Source organism: Palaemon carinicauda, chromosome 5 (assembly GCF_036898095.1).
Source record: "Palaemon carinicauda isolate YSFRI2023 chromosome 5, ASM3689809v2, whole genome shotgun sequence".
Classification (NCBI taxonomy): domain Eukaryota; kingdom Metazoa; phylum Arthropoda; class Malacostraca; order Decapoda; family Palaemonidae; genus Palaemon; species Palaemon carinicauda.
In genome coordinates this window covers 99444693-99465119 of record NC_090729.1, presented here as the reverse complement: position 1 = coordinate 99465119, position 20427 = coordinate 99444693, and the positions used below count along the sequence as shown (strand labels likewise).

The following is a 20427-nucleotide window of genomic DNA, read 5'->3' as shown; positions in this document are numbered from 1 at the left end:
ACTCAGTGAGTAAGCAGATGGACGGGGCTTCCTCGCTCCCGGCCATTTAACCACTGACCACCTGTTTACACCAAATTATAAAATTTTTAACTGCCGTACTCCAACTTTGCTATTATCTCTCCTATGTATAGAACTTGGGATTCTGTAGTTAGGAAGGAAAAAAAAATTATCTCCAAATTCATCATTTTATGTCACATCAAGTATATCTTTCCATTTAGTCTTACTTACTGTAGAAAATTTAACCAAAGTTTTTATATTACTATAAAAGATTCTTGTAAATTTTGTGATTTATTTTTATGTAAATAAATATAATTTTTTATTGGATTCTTTTTATTTAAACTTCTATTTAGTGTTTAGTGATTAATACAGGTTTCAGAGTTGCACTTCAGGTTATCAATCGGTCATCTCAGGTGATTAATTTAATGTGTGTCATCTCTATACATAGTATGAGTCCTCCCATCGCAGGGATGACCTTTGCAAAAAAAAGGTTTCTTTAGAACATCAGAAATTTATAAGCGTGTTAGTTACACTCTCTGGATGATATGCTAAATGTATGTAAACCTTTGAGGTAAATTTTATAAAGCCTAATTCTATTTGAATATTTATCTGTAAGTAGTACGGGTTGTCGCTACATCATGCTAATTATTTTTAGTATTAAATCATTCCTACATTTTCAGGAGCAGAAGAAAATGAGCTTGATAATAGAAATCAACAGCGTACATTTGCTTTATCAGGAAAAATCTCGACCCTTCGTTCAGTATGTATTGAAAGTTGAATTCAAGTTTAATTTCTCAATGACAAACTGTTTGGTTGTTTGGGATACCTGTAATTAAATTACTGTGATATCCATCATTTAATCCTTTATAGGGGAATCACTGGGTATACTTGTGGTAGCATCAAGCCAGCCTTAGTATGCTTAGAAGATGGCTTAAATGGATAATTTCAACTAACTTAACAATCGCTCAATAACAACAAATCAACTTCTAAAAGCATTAAGTAAACATTTTAGGTATTTTGAATGCAAAATATCCTTTTTATTCCATAACTGGAATACAACCCATGCTATTTAATAGGGGTATTACTTTCGGCGTAGCTGAAATGACGATCCATTAATTTTTAACGAGGGTTAACTACCCACACCGCTAGTTAGCTGGGGTAGGGACGGTAGCTTGCTACTGCTCCCCCTCACACTCCTGTGATTAAGCTCACTTTGCTTTTGGCTTGGATGGTGAACGGACGTTGTCGCTCTTCATCCTCGCCGAATATTTGCAGCTGTTTTTTCTTTTTCTCTTAGTGTGTGTGTGTGAAGTTGACTTTTGCGACCATGCACACCTGCCCTGAACTCTCCGGCCGCCCTTGTGGGACATATATGTCGGCGGTGGAGACTGATCCTCACACCCTTTGTCCTTCATGCAGAGGTCAATGGTGTGATAGTGTTAATAAGTGCAATGAGTGTAGGGAGTGGTCTTCCTCCCAGTGGGAGAGTTTTGCGCAACGGCGGAAGAAGAAGTTCAAGCGGGATATTTCTCCTTCAAAGGTTTCTTTGAGGGAAGAAAAACCCAAGGCCTCTTCTTCCGTCACCCGACCCTCCTCCAAAGCTCCTACTTGTTCGGTCTCTTATGAGAGACCGTCGAGTAGTAGCGTAGAGCAAGTTATTATCGGCCAATCCCGGGTCTCAAGAGATGATGTTGCTTCCCCTAGCAAAGCAGCCCCACCTCTCCCCCCGGGTGAGGCCTTGTCACTAACTCCCCTCTTACAGATTTGGTTTTCCTTGCGGCTTACGGGTCCGCCCACCAAGGAAGCCTTGCTGCAGTTCATCCGGATGGGTGCTTCAGTTAAGCAGTCATTGTCGCCGTCAGAGATGGATCCCCTGACCCTTGTCGACATTGTTGTGTCAGAGGTGTCTCATGCGGTTTCATCCATCTCCTCTGCCATGCCAGACTCTACAGTGGTTGCTGCCGACTTAGTTTTCCCCGTTCCTGATCATCCTCCGTCGGGGAAACTAAGTTCAACGTCTGTCTCCCCTGTAAGTGTTTCTCCCCCTCGAGAAAGTTCACATATAGAGACTCCTCATCGGAGGACTGCTGCGGCATACGGTCAGCTTGCTGATCCAACGGCTCCCAGAGGGCGCATCCGTCGGAAGGCACTCCTTCCTCTTCACCTTAGAGGTCTCCCTTCTCCAGCGGTGAAAAGGCGCCTCTTTGTTTCATCGTCATTGCTGCAGTCCCCTGCAGAGGAGCCTCCGCTTCATTCAGACCTTCATACATCAATCATCATTGCTCCTGCAACCAGTTTTGTGACTTCGGGCCTGGACCTCTCTGTCGATCGTTCACGATCCCCTTCGGTGGATGGTCGCCCTTACAAAGGGCACGCCGACCATCCATCCTCCAGACCTGCCGACCTACCATCACCATTCCTATCACTGGTAGAGCCTACGGTAGGTCTACCAAAGTGCGCAGCTGCGCGCCATCACCCTACAGCTCACCATCCGACACCCTCTTAATGAGAGAATGCCTTGACGCAGTCATGTGGTTTCTTCATATTGTTGAAGAATTGTGACGGGCAGGAGGGCTCTCGAACTTGGGAAAATTGCTCCCCAAGCTCGAATCTAAATTTTTCTCCCTTTCCTCTATTCCTTCTGCTCAATATTTCTTCGACCTTCTCCTAATTTTATCAACTTTCTTTTGTCTAGCTGTCCTAACTCTATGAGTATTATTTCTCTTAATTGCCACATGGTGAAGGCCATGTATTCTTGTGGATATTCTTGTGATGAAAAAGAGTACCTCCAATAACAAGATTGTTTGCTAAATAGAAACTTATGAAATGTGCCCCGTTTTCATTTGCAACTTCGCCAAGACCCTCGACACCCATCGTATTCACTATCCCCTGATTATTTCTTCCTACTAGCATTGAAGTCGCCAATCACAATTTTCATATCTCTCTCAGGGATCTCATCTATTATCCTCTGCAGTTTTTCATAGTATTCATCCTTCCTTTCTTCATGGGAATCATTTGTTGGGGCATACTGGTAGCAAACTATAATACTCATATTGCACTGCTTTGTTTTGAACTTTGGTAGTAACAATCTACTCTTTACAGCTCTTCACTTGGTTAATGTCTTTTCTGCTCTTGGTGTCATCATCATTCCTACCCCTTCTCTTCCAACTCCATCTGATCTTCTTGAGTAGATATATTTGCCTTGGTCTAAAGTTTCCTCACCAATCCCTTTACAACATGTTTCACTCAGGGCCAAGAAATCCAAACTATATTTCATAAATTCACTCTCCGCTTGCTGTAACTTCCCAACCTGATTCATGGTTCTAACATTCCAATTACCTATTTTCCTTTTTTCTTTAGTATTTATAAACCGGGAGATTCTTAGCACCCTGATATGCCTGGGACTGGGGGCCATTCTGTCATTTTCTCTTTCCATGACTGACTAAATCCATAGAGGATTCATGGCTAGATACACCAAAGGATAGCCAATTCCTTGTGATGTGCAGTGTCTATCTAACTAAGGCAAGTGACCCTTGCCAGTCCATACTAATTATAGTAAGATCAACCGCCAGGCATCAGGAGTAAAAGCTGAAGAGACAGTTTGTCCATTGCCTTCAACACAATCCGTCACCCTGCTGCCAGTGACTTCATCGAGATTTTCGGGGGCATTTCCATAAAAGCCGAAGAAACAGTTTGTCTATAGCCTTAAACACAATCCGTCACCCTGCTGCCAGTGACTTCATCGAGATTTAGGGGGCATTACCTCCGTACCCAAAGCCCTTATTACTCCACCAAGTTGCTCATCCCCTTATACGAGTATAACTGTTGGCAAACATGGATTGCTAAGATACACCGCCTAGCACCATCAAGTATAATATTGCAAATGTTTTGGTGAGGAGTTGGTGCTCTATAGGTTAGTGACTCGACTTAGGTGACGACTGTAATTATATCTACATGATCTTAGCACTAGCATAAGATCATTTTATGCTTGTTTTCAAGTCTTATGTCAATTTTAAACACTATTACACCTCAGAAATCACATATAAAAGTAAATTTTAGCTTTTCCTATATCATGATTGCTAATATACTGATATAAGCCATGGTATATACATTATGGACTCTTGCCAATTAATTTTCTTCAAGCTCTCCGGTATGCTGCTCATGCGAAGAGGACACATTATAGCTTTACCTTCAATCTAATAGTAAGTAAAGCAATATTTGATCAATAAAATTGAAATGAAACACATTCTAGAACACAAAAAGGTTTTAATATACAAAAAAATGAATCAATAATAAGGGCCTCCCTGTTATTGCCATTGTGCTTGCTCCTCTTTTTTTACTTGGAGAAAGCAATAGACAGTGCATGAACGGTGAAAGATTTAGGAATTAAGAGCATAAATTGTGATTTCTGTGTACAGTACTGTACATGGAAATAAGGCAATATAATACATGATCAATGGGTTTGTATGGAAATAGCATAAACACAAACATGATAAATTCGTAGATAATTTGTATTTTTCCTAACTATACAAATCTTAGCTATTTGATAGGGGTATTATTTTCGGCGTAGCTGAAATGACATACCATTAATTTTTAACAAGGGTTAACTATCCACACCGCTAGTTAGCGGGGGTAGGGAGGGTAGCTTGCTACCGCTCCCCCTCACATGAGGTTTCCTTTGCTTGGAGGTAGGACTTCAAGGGGGATAGGGCTGGTGGGTAAGTTTGCTTAAATAGCTAAGGTTTGTATAGTTAGGAAAAATAAAAATTATTTATGAATTTGTCATTTGTTCCGTAACTGGAATACAAACCGTGCTATTTAATAGGGGTGACTCACCCATTAGGAAAGGTGGACGTCTTAGCCAATCTGGCTTTTGGCTTTTACCCAGGAGCTCGTTATCTGAGTGTATCAGTACTAAAAAAATAAGGATTCCCTGCGCCTTGCTAAAATCTTGTTACGCAAGGTTTGCAGCCTACGCAAGCTGTGTGTTAAGGTATGTAGAAGTTTGATGGTCCTGGTAAAGCTATTCCGAGTTCTTTAGAAGGAAAAACTGTGCAACTAGGACTTTCACAATACCACCTCGTCAAGGTATGGGAAAGCAACAGTATTAGTCTTAATACTAGGTACACAAGGGAGCATGGTTTACAGGTGTACCTGCAGTGGTTTGAGGTCAGCTATGCAGAGAACCCAGGATGCTGCTTTCCCCAAGAGAGGGGAGAATGAAGAAAAGAATAAGGGCCAGTCAAACCATTTCATTCACGCAGACTAAAACTGGGTAACAATGCCCTCAACCTTCTGCTACTTGTCCAATAAGGAGCTTGAGGTTTTAAACCAGCTGTTGTGCAGCCACCACAGGACCGATAGAGAACGTATTGAGTCTCCTGTGGGTCACGTCTTGCAGGTTGTGGGATGTGAACGTGGTCTGACGCTTCCACACCCCAGCTTGAAGAACCTGCGTCACTGAGAAGTTTCTCTTGAATGCCAGGGATCTAGCTACGCCCCTGACATAATGAGCAGTGGGGCAACGCGAAGGAGGAGGGTCTGAATTCAGTGCATGGTCTATGACCATGCGAATCCACGCTGAGATGGTGTTCTTGGTGACCCTCCTCTTGGTCCTTCCTGTGCTGACAATAGTGCAGGCACACGAGGACGGGCTGCAGCTGTTCTCTTAAGATACAGCCTCAGACTCCTCACTGGGCATAGTAAGAGATGGTCTGGGTCATCTGTTACAGTACGGAGACTAGAAATCCGGAAGGAGTCGAATCGTGGATCCGCTACTTCCGGGTTTTGAGTCTTGGCAATAAACTCAGGGACGAAGCTGAACGTTACCTCTCCCCATCCCCTTGAATGAGCAATGTCGTATGAGAGACCATGAAGTTCACTTACTCGCTTGGCCGAAGCCAAAGCTAGCTGGAACACTGTCTCCCAAGTCAGATGGCGATCGGTTGCCTGGCGTAATGGTTCATAGGGAGGTCTCTTAAGAGACCTGAGAACTCGAACCACGGTCCATGGGGGAGGTCTCACTTCTGACTCAGGCCAGGTCAGTTCATAACTCCGTATGAGTAAAGAAAGTTCTAGCGGTGAAGAAATGTCCATTCCTTTCAGTCTGAAGGCGAGGCTTAAGGCTGAGCGATAGCCTTTCACTGCTGAGGCTGATAGGCGCATTTCTTCACGCAAATGAACGAGGAACTCCGCTATTGCTGGAATAGTGGCATCAAGTGGAGAGATACCCCTTCTGCGACACCAACCACAGAAGACTTTCCACTTTGCCTGGTAGACTGCTGCCGATGACTTACGCAGGTATCCAGCCATCCTAATCGCATCTTCTTGTGAAAATCATCTCTGAGAGCGGAGATGCTGGATAGTCTCCAGGCGTGAAGTCGTAGCAAAGCTACAGCTTTGTGGAATATGATGGCATGTGGTTGTTTGAGTAGATTGTGTAATGGAGGGAGTTCCCTTTGGGGCTCCGTAAGGAGCTGCAGAAGGTCCGGAAACCATTCTGCGTGATGCCATAGCGGAGCTATGAGGATCATTGAAAGATTGACCGATGTTCTGGTCTTGTTTGAGTGCCCTCCTCATCAGACAGAATGGGGGAAAGGCGTAAACATCGATGTTGTCCCACCAATTTTGGAAAGCATCTTGCCATGGAGCCTTGGGGTCTGGGACTGGGGAACAATACAGCGGGAGCCTGAAGTTCAGGGCCGTTGCGAAGAGGTCCACAGTCGGAGAACCTCACAAAGTCAAGACTTTGTTGGCTACTAGATGATCCAAAGACCACTCGATACTCACTATCTGAGATGCTCTGGTCAGGTTGTCGGCGAGCACATTCCTTTTGCCTGGAATGAAGCATGCCGATAGTGGTATCGAGTGGATTTCAGCCCATCTCAGTATATCTACTGCTAGATGAGATAGCTGCTGCAAAAAAGTACCTCCTTACTTGTTGATGTAAGCCACTACTGTGGTGTTGTCGCTCATCACCACCACTGAGTGGCCTGCCAGGAGCTGTTGGAACTGTTGAAGGGCCAGAAAGATGGCCTTCATCTCTACAAGAATTATGCGGAGGTACTTTTCTGACTCTGACCAAAGGCCTGAGGTCGTGTGGTGCAGCACGTGGGTCCCCCACTCTTCTTTTGAAGCATTTGAGAACAGCATCAAATCCGGGGGGGGGGGGGGGGGGGGGGGGACGAGAAGGTCCACTCCCTTTCGTAGATTCACGTCTGTCACCCGCCACTGTAGGTCTGTCAGTTCCGCTGATCCAATGGGGATCCGGATGTCCAGGGAGTCGTGAGCTTGATTCCACTGGGACATGAGTTGTCACTGGATCTCATCCTGAGGAGACCATTGGGAACTAGACAGGCCATCGATGAAAGGTGACCGAGGAGACGTAACCACGTCTGGGCTGGAAGTTCTTCTCGTCTGAGGAAAGGTCTTGCGACCTTTCTCAGCATTGTTATCCTGTCGTCTGATTGGAAGGTTTTGTGGAGATTGGTGTCTATGATCATGCCTAAGTATACCAGTCTCTGTGTAGGAAGCAGAGAAGACTTATCGAGATTTACCGTGATCCCCAGATCCTGGCAAAGTCTCAGAAGTTTGTCTCGGTGCAGAAGAAGGGTTGACACAGAGTCTGCTCGGATTAGCCAGTTGTCCAGATAACGGAGGAGACGGATGCCAATCCTGTGTGCCCAAGATGACACTAGGGCAAACACTTTGGTGAAAACTTGAGGTGCTGTGGAAAGACCGAAGCACAGCACCTTGAACTGGTACTTTCTGTTGTCTAGGCTGAATCTTAAGTACTTCCTTAAAGACGGATGGACTGGGATCTGGAAATACGCGTCCTTTAGGTCCAGTGTACACATGAAATCTTGAGGTCTTACTGCTAGTCTGACCGTGTCTGTCGTCTCCATGCTGAACGAAGTTTATTTGACAAACTTGTTCCGGGCTGAGAGGTCGATGACTGGTCTCCAGTTTCCAGACGCCTTTCTTACAAGAAAGAGTCGACTAAAGAAGCCTGGGGACCCGTCGAGGACCTCTTGGAGAGCGCCCTTCTTCAACAGGGTCTGGACTTCTGCCCGAAGGGCCTGCTCCCTTGCCGATCTCATGGCAAGGGAGTCTAATGACACTGGATTCCTGGTCAGGGGAGGTAGAGATGTTATGAACGGGATGCGATATCCTAGACGGATATGGAGATTGTCCAGAAATCGGCCCCGAGTTGCTTCCACCTGTCTGAGAAACTTTGTAGGCATCCCCCCACTGGTGGAAACGCAGGGGGAGTGCCTGTCCTAGTGTTTGCGGCCTCGGCTGCTCCCTCTAGGATTTTTGCCTCCCCTGGAGGACTTTTTGCCTTTCCTGTCCTTGACCGAAAAGGGCTTAGACACCATAGTCTTCGCTGCTGTTTTTGTCGTCGCGGTCTTAGTTGGACAAGACTGCTGGGGTGCTGGATGTTTATAGGGCTTAGTTGTTAAAGCCCTATGGAGGAGGGAGTCTTGATGAGACTTCCTCCACCTCTCAGCAGGAAGTTCCACATCTTTAGGTTCAAACAGATGGGGCCCCTCTAGGGAGGAATGTCTGAGCCTATTTATTTTGACGCCTGGGACTTGTTGGTGGAACCTCTCAGACACTGCATCTTGACGTTGAAGGATGGTGTTTGCCCACAAGTTCGAGACTTGGTGGGCAAGAAACTCGATCCTGCGAGTGCCTGAGAGTAAGAAGGTCTCCATTGCTTTCCTGGTACGCTCCTTGGAAAAATCCTCGGATCGTATCAGGATACCTAAGGTCCCTAACCAGATGTCCTGCCATGAAGTAGCTTGCATCGCACACTTGGTGACCTTTTCCTAGTTAAGGACCTCGGTTGCCGAGAACTAGACTTGTCGTCTGGAGTCTCTCTCAAGAGGGACTCCCCTGGTTAGCTCCTCCAGAGAGTGGTGAAGTGGAAGAGCTGAACTGGGTTCCTCCAGGATCTCAAAGTATCTCCTTTGCTGTACGCGAGGAGGTGGGAGGAGCTTGTTCGTAGTGTTGGCACGGTTGGATGAGGCAAACTCGGAGAGCTGTTGGGAGATCGTGTCACTGGTACTCTTCAACCCTTGAGACCAAGGCAGGGCTGCACTGGTCTTTTAGGGTTTCTGAGTACCAAAGACGCAGTCTAACTCCGTGTCTTTATCCTCTTGAGGGGGTATCTCCGGGTTGGAAAACCCATTGAGAACCCTCATTAGAGTCAGAACCTGCCAGAATGCTTATTCTGATTCTTGTTGGTCTCCTCCTGATGTAGGACTCACAGCAAAGTCTCCTACTATCCCCTAGAGCTCTTCTTTGGGTGAGTCGCGGACATACCTTGAGTGGCTGGCTGTCTCTGTTCTAGCCCTACTGGAGGACTTTGGTAGAGTTTTGGAGTCTTTGGACTCCTTCCGAAGAAGGAGATAAGACTCCAACATCGAAGGCCGGTGTGTCATGTCCCTCCTGTTCTCAGATTGCGGGGAACTCTCCGCGTGAAGAGAGGTTTCCTTCATTGGTGCGATGGAAGAGTGTCTCTCCTCGCGCGGTTCCCTTGGTGACGGATGGTCTTCGTCTGACAGGGAGGGAGATTATCCCTGAGAAACTGGAGGAACTTGCCTTGATGGTCTGCACGGAGTCAGCTTCGCCCTCGGGGAAGTGTCCTCGTCAGAAACTCCTCTTTTCCTCTTCAAAGGGGTAGAGGAAGCCATAGTTTCGTGTCTAAGTCCAGAGCTATAAGTTGCTTTGATGAGCGGTCAGACAGGACTGGCTTGAAAGCCTATGTTACTCCTTAGAAGGAAGTTTATTGATCCTGAACCCTCTGCTTGTGTTTGTTTCCTTTCTCCCGCAGGGCGCGCTGGAAAGCGTTTGCGGGGAGGGGAATGAGGCGATGGCGACCTTGCCGGGTGTAGATCCTGCACCCGTGCCGGGTGTAGATCCTGCATCCGTGCCGGGTGTAGATCCTGTATCCGTGCCGGGTGTAGATCCTGCACCCGTGCCGGGTGTAGATCCTGCACCCGTGCCGGGTGTAGATCCTGCACCCGTGCCTGTTGGTGCGCTTGCTTACGTGCTGGATAATATTGGCGCTCGCGCGTGGGAGAATCTTGGCGTGTGGGCACATGGTGGCGCGCGCAGGAGATATTTGGCACGCAGGTGAGCGCAAATGTTCATTGAGAGTTGGCGCGTAGGTGAGGGCTGCAATGTGATTGCTGTCTCACCTACAGTGTTCTTTTGCGCCGGAGAATAATGGCGCGCGGGCGATGAATGGTACACAGGCTGGCGCGTAGGAGAGCATTGGCGCACAGGAAAGCGCTGGTGCGTAGGAGAGCGCTGGCGCCCAGGATTGCTGGTGCGCATCAGAGTGCTGGCGCGTAAGCGAGCGTTGGCGTGCAGGTGGGTGCTGGCGCGTAAGCGAGCGTTGGCGTGCAGGTGGGTGCTGGCGCGTAGGAAATCGTGGGCGCGGGGCACGTAGGCACAGGAGGGCACTGGCACGCAGGAGAGCGCAAGCGCACTGTAGTACACTGGCACGTGGGCTACCCTGGGCATGTGAGCGCATTGTAAGCAGGTGAACGCGACGCGTGGCACGCAGGAGAGCGCTGACATGCAGGAGAACGTTGGCGCGCAGGCGCATGAGTTTACTTCCTTCTGTGAGGGCGAGCAGGGGAAAGGGCCCGCCGAAGCACTGCAGAGTGATGAGTAGTATGATGAGCTGCAGGTGAGCGCTGAAGGTCTGTCAGATGGCGATTGATTGATTGATTTAAAGTTTTCAGTATACTGTATATATATATATATATATATATATATATATATATATATATATATATATATATATATATATATATATATATATATATATATATATATATATATATACATACACATATATATATATATATATAATATAATATAATATATATATATATATATATATATATATATATATATATATATATATATATATATATATATATATATATATATATATTATGTATGTATATATATATATATATATATATATATATATATATATATATATATATATATATATATATATATATATATATATATATATATATATATATATATATATACATACATAATATATATATATATATATATATATATATATATATATATATATATATATATATATATATATATATATATATATATATATATATATATATATATATATATATATATATATATATATATATAATATAATATATAATATAATATATATATATATATATATATATATATATATATATATATATATATATATATATATATATATATACATATATATATGTATATGTATATATATATATATATATATATATATATATATATAATATAATATATATATATATATATATATATATATATATATATATATATATATATATATATATATATATATATATATATAATATAATATATATATAATATATATATATATATATATATATATATATATATATATATATATATATATATATATATATATATATATATATACATATATATATATATATATATATATATATATATATACATATATATATATATATATATATATATATATATATATATATATATATATATATATATATATATATATATATATATATATATATATATATATATATATATATATATATATGAAGAGAGTAAGGAAGGCCGGTGCAAGAATTGAATAGACAGTGAAAGATGGAAATGGAAGGTTGTTAAAAGGAGAGGAGGCAAGGAAAAGGTGGGCGGAATATTTTGAAAGTTTGCTGAATGTTGAGGGTAATAGGGAGGCAGATATAATTGCTGTTCCAGGTGTTGAGGTGCCAGTGATGTGAGATGAGAATAAGAGAGAGATTACAATAGAGGAAGTGAGGAGAGCACTAGATGAAATGAGAGTAGGAAAAGCATCTGGTATGGATGGTGTGAAAGCTGAGATGTTGAAGGAAGGGGGTGTGACTGTGCTTGAATGGTTGGTGAGATTGTTTAATATGTGTTTTGTGTTGTCAATGGTACCAGTAGATTGGGTCTGTGCATGTATTGTACCACTATATAAGGGTAAGGGAGATGTGCATGAGTGTTGTAATTCAAGAGGTATTAGTTTGTTGAGTGTAGTTGGAAAAGTGTATGGTAGAGTACTGATTAATAGGATTAAGGATAAAACAGAGAATGCAATCTTGGAAGTACAGGGTGGTTTTAGAAGAGGTAGGGGTTGTATAAATCAGATTTTTACAGTTAGGCAGATATGCGAGAAATATTTAGCAAAAGGTAAGGAGGTGTATGTTGCATTTATGGATCTGGAGAAAGCATATGATAGAGTTGATAGGGAAGCAATGTGGAATGTGATGAGGTTATATGGAGTTGGTGGAAGGTTGTTGCAAGCAGTGAAAAGTTTCTACAAATGTAGTAAAGCATGTGTTAGAATAGGAAATGAAGTGAGCGATTGGTTTCCAGTGAAAGTGGGGCTGAGACAGGGATGTGTGATGTCGCCGTGGTTGTTTAACTTGTATGTTGATGGAGTGGTGAGAGAGGTGAACGCTCGAGTGCTTGGACGAGGATTAAAACTGGTAGGCGAGAATGATCATGAATGGGAGGTAAATCAGTTGTTGTTTGCGGATGATACTGTACTGGTAGCAGACACAGAAGAGAAGCTTGACCGACTAGTGACAGAATTTGGAAGGGTGTGTGAGAGAAGGAAGTTGAGAGTTAATGTGGGTAAGAGTAAGGTTATGAGATGTACGAGAAGGGAAGGTGGTTCTAGGTTGAATGTCATGTTGAATGGTGAGTTACTTGAGGAGGTGGATCAGTTTAAGTACTTGGGGTCTGTTGTTGCAGCAAATGGTGGAGTGGAAGCAGATGTACATCAGAGAGTGAATGAAGGTTGCAAAGTGTTGGGGGCAGTTAAGGGAGTAGTAATAAATAGAGGGTTATGCATGAATGTAAAGAGAGTTCTATATGAGAAAGTGATTGTACCAACTGTGATGTATGGATTGGAGTTGTGGGGAATGAAAGTGATGGAGAGACAGAAATTGAATGTGTTTGAGATGAAGTGTCTAAGGAGTATGGCTGGTGTATCTCGAGTAAATAGGGTTAGGAACGAAATGGTGAGGGAGAGAACGGGTGTAAGAAATGAGTTAGTGGCTAGAGTGGATATGAATGTGTTGAGGGGGTTTGGCCATGTTGAGAGAATGGAAAATGGCGGTCTGCTAAAGAAGGTGATGAATGCAAGAGTTGATGGGAGAAGTACAAGAGGAAGGCCAAGGTTTGGGTGGATGGATGGTGTGAAGAAAGCTCTTGGTGATAGGAGGATAGATGTGAGAGAGGCAAGAGAGCGTGCTAGAAATAGGAATGAATGGCGAGCGATTGTGACCCAGTTCCGGTAGGCCCTGCTGCTTCCTCCTGTGCCTTAGATGACCGCGGAGGTAGCAGCAGTAGGGGATTCAGCATTATGAAGCTTCATCTGTGGTGGAAATGTGGGAGGTTGGGCTGTGGCACCCTAGCAGTACCAGCTGAACTTGGCTGAGTCCCTGGTTAGGCTGGAGGAACATAGAGAGTAGAGGTCCCCTTTTTTGTTTTGTTTCTTTGTTGATGTCGGCTACCCCCCAAAATTGGGGGAAGTGCCTTGGTATATGGATGGATCGATATATATATATATAAGGGATTTTGACGTAGGAAAAATCTATTTCTGGGCGAGAGACCCGTGCCGCCCAGTGAAATGCTCCTTTTACATCATTTCTAATGTAAAAACTGCTATAAATTTACCAGAGAAAAATTTGTATAGGAATGCTAGGTTGAACCCAGCTCGCTCACTTTAATAAGGTTTCGGTATAATACTGGGGCGTGAATTAATCACAACCAGAGGCCTCGCACCATTTAGATATCTCCTGTCAACATCCCCGAACAGCGAGGTGCCGTTCAACATCCTACTACTACTAGCAATCTCACGCCAGTGACGTCACTCCTTATAGCACCCCAGATTGGGGCCCAATTAGGGAGGGACGGGTGGGTTCACTGGGCGGCATGGGTCTCTCGCCCAGAAATAGATTTTTCCTACGTCAAAATCCCTTTTCTGGGCTCTGACCCAGTGAAATCGTACCAGAGAATGGGGACCCAATATGGCTAACTACCTGAAGGGAATAACACAAAAATAACATAGCTGATGAGTTTTAATATAAAAAAAGAGGGATGTGGAAACCCGTAAAAATAGATCAATATGTATATGACAGTGATAATTAGACATAGTAAACAATCAATAATGAAACCCGTAGGTAAAATTCAACAGATATGAATAGTTGTAATCCAGCTTGGTAATCAAAATGCAAAAGTAAAAATTCAATCATAGATATGAATATGAGCATGGTACAAAATCCCATCAGGGGATGATAGAGAGAACCAAGCAAAAGTAAATCCATAACAAAGATTTAACATAACAAAATAAAATCAGCTCTGGGATTTCAAGAACAAGTGAAATCAAAACAATTCGTGAAATTGATCAATTGAATAATAAAATAATACACCATAAGGGTGTATGGTAAACAAAACAGGTAGGAACAACAGGTAAGCCAGGCAGGAGGGAAAGAGGACAGAGCAAGACGTTGTGATTAGGACTCGGTACCTTCAGGAGGAACTATATTCCCTGCAGCTACTGTGGTAAATCTAAGAGCTTCTAAAGGTTTTAGGTAGTGGCGCTTGAAAACTTTAGGGGACTTCCAACCCGTATATTTTGAGAGCTCATCAAATTTCATATGGTGGAAAAAATTAATTGAGGTAGCCACAGCTCGAATATCATGGACATGTGGGAATGATGCAGGATTAGCTTGTTTAATAAAATAAAGAATTTGTTGTCTAATTCCTTTAAGGGTAATAGTTCCTCCGTGTTCTCTAATAAATAAGGGCCCTGTGGTTGTAGTGGAAGTTCTACCTAAGTAGGCTTTCAGGGTGGTAACTGGACACAGGGATGGATCCCTAGGAAGTGGAACAATCTTCCAGGGAGACCACCTGTTTTGGGGGTCCTCATTTTTAGCCAGGAAAACTTTGTAGGGGAGAGAAGGACCTCACCTGAAGAGAGAAACTCTATATGACCTGGGTCTCTAGATAAGGCTGACAATTCGGAGATTCTGGAGCCAGAGGCGAGGCTCAAAAGAAAAAGTGACTTTCTTAATAATGCCATATAGTTACAGGATTCATTTGAGGTGTCAGAGGCTAGCTTAAGAACATCGTTCAAAAACCAGGAAACTGCGCTAGGGCGAGTTGAAGGTTTTAGTCTGGCACAAGCTCTCGGAATGGATGAAAAATATGAATCCGTTAAATCAATTTCAAAACCAATATGGAAGATCTTTTTCAAGGCTGACTTGATTGTAGTAATTGTATTGGCTGCCAGGCTTGATTCGAAGAGAGTTCTGAAGAATGTCACAGTTAGGTTCATCGTCATTTTCTCAACTTGGGAATCTTTCAAGAACTTGGCTAATTTCTTGACAGCTGAGTCATATTGACGGAGAGTAGATTCCCTTTTGTCAGATTCCAGGAAAATAGTATTCAAAGGATCGATGTTTGCACCTCGTTGGTCTGCGAACTTCATGAAGTCCATAAAGTTAGGGCATTCAGAATCCTTGAGGAAGCGAACACATTGCGAGTTTGTACTGTCTGTGTTAGCACCGGATTGGGAATCCGCCGGGGGCTGAGACCTAGTTCTAGCAACAAGGGGAACCAATTGCTCTTGGGCCCGTTGGGGGCTACGAGAGCCACTTGACCTTTGAAGGATCTGAGTTTGTGCAGAACTTTCAGCAGGAGATTCACCGGAGGAAACAGATAAATCGTCTTCCAGGTATTCCAATCTAGAATCATAGAGTCCGTGGCATAAGCCTGAGGGTCCAGGTTGGGGGCTACGTAACAATCTAGTTTGCGATTGGATTCCGTCGCAAACAGATCCACCTGGAGACCCGGGACTTGAGATGGTATCCACTGGAAAGATCGATTGTCTAGTGACCATTCCGACTCTAGCGGAGTCGTCCGGGAAAGTGAGTCCGCTACCACATTCCGGACTCCAGCTAGATGGACTGCTGACAGGTGCCACTTGTACATTGCCGCCATGGAGAAAATCTTCAACATGATGTGGTTTATTGGGGCTGATCTGGAGCCTCCTCTGTTCAGGCAGTGTACTATGACTGCACTGTTGAGAACCAGTCTGATATGGAGATTCCTGGCTGGATTGAGACATTTTAAAGTGAGGAAGACTGCCATGGCCTCTAGGACGTTGATGTGCATTTGTTGGAAGACCGGTGACCATAACCCTTGGACTTTCTTGTGCTGGGAGTAACCTCCCCACCCTGTTAAGGAGGCGTCTGTGTGAACGACGAGTCCCGGGACCGGATGTTGTAAGGGAACCGACTTGGAAAGATTCTTGATCTTTGTCCAAGGCTGCAGACTTTTTCTCAGGATTGGGGGAAGGCGAGCACGTTTGTCTCGGCGTTTTGCGGTTGTTCTGGAGCGCCACACTCTGTTTATGTCCTTGAGTTTGGACCTTAGGACGATGTCTGTCACGGAGCCGAACTGTAAGGAACCTAGGATCCTTTCTTGGTTCCTTCTGGAGGTCAACTTTTCCCTGAGAAATTGTTTTGTATTCCTCGCTATCATTTTCCTTTTGGCTTTGGGGAGGCACAGCGTATGGGAGCACAGGTCCCATTGTATTCTCAGCCACTGAAACTTGGTCTCCGGGACCAGGCGGGATTTCTCGAGGTTGACCTGGAATCCCAGTTGTCGAAGGAAGGTGAGGACTTTGTTCGTTGCTATGCGGAAAGTCTGGACATTGTCTGACCAGATTAGCCAATCGTCTAGATAGGCCACTACCTGTATCCCCTGAGTTCGAAGCTCTTGAATTACTGTCTCTGCTAGTTTGGTGAAGATTCTGGGTGCTATGTTGAGCCCGAATGGCATCACTTTGAATGCATAGGCTTGTTTGCCTAGCTTGAAGCCCAGAAAAGGATGAAAATGCCTTGCTATTGGAACGTGATAGTAGGCATCTGTAATATCGATGGAGGTGGTGACGGCCCCACGGGGAAGTAAGGTCCGCACCTGCGAGACGGTAAGCATATGGAATTTGTTGCAACGAATGAAGGAATTTAAACGAGGCAGGTCCAGGATTACTCTCCGTTTGTCTGAGCCTTTCTTTGGCACGCTGAACAAGCGTCCTTGAAACCTTAAGCGACGTATGCTTTGGATTGCATTCTTTTGTAGCAGATCTTTTGTGAAGGAACGTAGTTCTTCCGTTGGTAGTTGGTAAAAGCTGTTCGGTGGAGGAGGTCCCTGTATCCAGCTCCACCCTAGGCCTTTTGAGATGATGCTGGAAGCCCAATCGCTGAACTTCCAATGGTCCCAAAATATGTACAATCTCCCTCCTACCTGCAGTTTCTCAATGGTTGGAGGATGATTTGCCTCCTCTGCTTCCACGGGAAGACTTGCCTCGGTGGTAACCCCTTCCGCCATCTCGGGCACGAAAGGCACCCCTGGAACCGCTGTGACGCTGGTAGCCACGGAAAGAGCCCTGAGACTCATAAGTGGGGTTAAAGGCGGGGGAGAAGGAAGTCGAGGCGATCTGAGACTGAGGGACCAGGACGTATTGTTCTTGTTGTTGGCCCTTTGAGGTAGAAGGCTGGGGACCTTGAGGAGCAGGTTGGACTGAGACCGGTTGAACTCGGAATTGGGAAGATTGGAAGGGCCTCAATCTCTTCCTACCTCGAATTGGGGTACTAGTAGGCTCATATTTCCTCTTTGAAACGAGGCCCCACCTAACCTTGAGGTTTGGTTGGCTCTAGCTGCCTCGCTAAGGACCGAGTTAACTAAATCCTCTGGGAAAAGATCTGGGCCCCAGACTGGAGCTTTGATGAGCCTATTAGGTTCGTGCCTAATCGTGGCTTCGGATAGGACGTGTCGTCGACAATGGGTTCTGGCGTTTGCAAAATCATAGGCGTCAGCCATAAAGTTTTGCAAAAGTGACTTAGTGAGGACCTTAAGGAGGTCCTCCTCGTTGTAAGTGGCGATGGTCAATTCGGAAAGGGCAACCGAATTAAGTGATCTGCTGAATCTACACCTCGACTCATATTCCAATTTAATAAGAGACTCCGGGAGTTTGGGAAGCCGTTCACTAAACTGCGTCGAGGCACAGTCCGGGCTCAACTTACCTACCGAGAAGGTAGCTGGGGCGTTCCGCCAACATTCATTGTCTCCCGGAAAGAGAAGGGAGGTTAAGTCGGTCTCCCTGGGTTGAGGTAAAGGCTTCTCGTCCTTGATAGCCTGAAAGACCGACTCTATGATCTTGGTCGCACATGGGGTAGGGTTCTGGTCGTCGGCCAAAAACATAGTATATGAACTTTTGTAGGCCGTAATCATTGTGTTCAAGCAGTCCCACTCATTGAACACGCGGACCAAGACAGACTGTGCCTGTTCTTTAGGAAAAATAACAGGTTCCTTTGGGACCTTATCTAATCGAATTAGAGCCTCTTCTGTGAGGCGAGCGTAGCCGGGGAAGGGGAATTCAAGACCCGGCGGGTAGAATTCATAATCCGTAAGAGGCCGGGTACCGAAACCTTCGATTGACAGCATACCCTCCGAGAAGGGGGCATGCAATGCTAACCTCCAAGGGTTATTCTTATTGAAAGGAGGAAGCTTGGAGGCGTCGGGGATGGCCATGGTATTGCTGTTGTGGCGGTGGCAGCCCCGAGCGCATGAGTCCCTGAACTAGGCTCTCCACAGAAGCTATCCTCTCTTGCAATTGCTGCATATGAGATGATAGCATCGACTCAAAACGAGCAAACAGTTTCTCTGAAAAATCCACCACGTTAAATGATTCCGCTGGGGGGGGGGAACAGGTGCCGGAACGGAGGCTACTCCGTGGGAGGTTGAGGGCAAAGCAATTGGGTCTTGAGAGACATAGGTGGAGGAGGATTTAGCCTTCGAGGATGATGATCTCGAAGACTTGTGGTCTTTGGAAGACTTGTGAGTCTTATATAAAGGCTTACGATGAGCCGTCACCTTGGGGGGAACAGGCCGGGAACTGAGATCAGTCCCGGTTGTCCCTGGGAAACCTTGAAAAGAAGAGTGTTCTGAAGTAGAAGAGAAAGCCGGGCTGGGGAGAGGAATCTTAGCCCGGGAACCACCTGACTCACCTACGTCCCTACCTGCGTCGGGATCATCCAGAGCCATGGGTTCCACATCGAGGTTGAGGGTAGCGACGTCTTCAGTTAGGGTGCCGCCCGTCTCTTCTTGGTCCGGGGCCAGAAGAAGAGATTCGATCCTCTCGATGATAGGGTCTGCTAACTCTTTGGGGACCACAGCTGAAGTTTTAGCATGGGTGTAGAGGCGGGAACACCAATCCTCAGAGAGGATATAAGGCTGTTTGGCCTTCACATTGCGGGCAAACCCGCCAATCCAGATCTTGAGGGTAGCCTGAGCTGTGTCTTTTTCAAGTTGGGTGCTCTGAAAGAGAACAGACTGTTAGCGAGGGATATTTGTGCCAAAGAAAAAGTGGAGAAGTCCAAGGACTTCGTAGGCACGAAGTGAAAGGCATGCAGGAAGTCCAAAGGACTGTGGCCTTAAAAATAATAATTATGATTAAAATAAACCATCAAAATTTATTATAACTCTCTACAAGTCTGTACTCTCCGAGTCAGATGTTAGAGTGGAGGTCATTTTGTAGCAGACTACACAATTGTCCGGATGCCAAACAGCTAAGTCATCCACTTGAACAGAACAGTGAGCGTGCGAACGACAAACGTCATGGCCGCAGGGTTGATGGAGGACAGCGGCACATGTCGTCATCGCACAGCGTACAGTCTGTAAGATAAAAGATACATGAGTATCTTAAAGGAAAGCAATTAAGGGGCCCGGAGGCCCCGGAGCTTAAAAATCTATATATATATATATATCCATATCATGATAACAAATTTTATATATATATATATCAAGTATCTTGAATGAAAGCAAATTAGGAGCCCGGGGGGCCCGGAGTGCTTAAATTATCTATATATATCAATATCATGATAAAAAATTTTTATGTATATACTTCAAGTATCTTGAATGAAAGCAAAATGGGGGCCCGGAGTGCTTAGATATATCAATATCATGATAAAAGATTTATTTGATTGTGTTAATAATAAAAATAAGTCAGACCGTAACCGTGATCATATCAAAAGAGGGAAGGGAAGGTCGAGAACTAGGATTGTATATATGATATATATATGTGACTAATATATAAAGTTAATCCAAGTAATAATGAGTAACGTTGGCTCCGGAGGCTCAACTAAACAACTCAACCAGATGGTAATGTATAAAAGCTACGTCCGGGGATCCCGTAATGAAAGTCTTTATATATATATATATATATATATATATATATATATATATATATATATATATATATATATATATATATATATA

At 44.3% G+C, this 20427-nt stretch overlaps 1 protein-coding gene across 2 annotated transcripts in view; it reads left to right on the top strand.

Annotated features, from left to right (window-relative positions):
- Nucleotides 1-20427, top strand: part of Bet1 (blocked early in transport 1) — a 269833-nt gene that overhangs the window by 115995 nt on the left and 133411 nt on the right. For both annotated transcript variants that reach the window (XM_068373883.1, XM_068373884.1), the window contains exon 2: nucleotides 678-757. In XM_068373883.1, the coding sequence (XP_068229984.1) occupies nucleotides 678-757 (80 nt within the window). The remainder of the gene's footprint in view (nucleotides 1-677; nucleotides 758-20427) is intronic.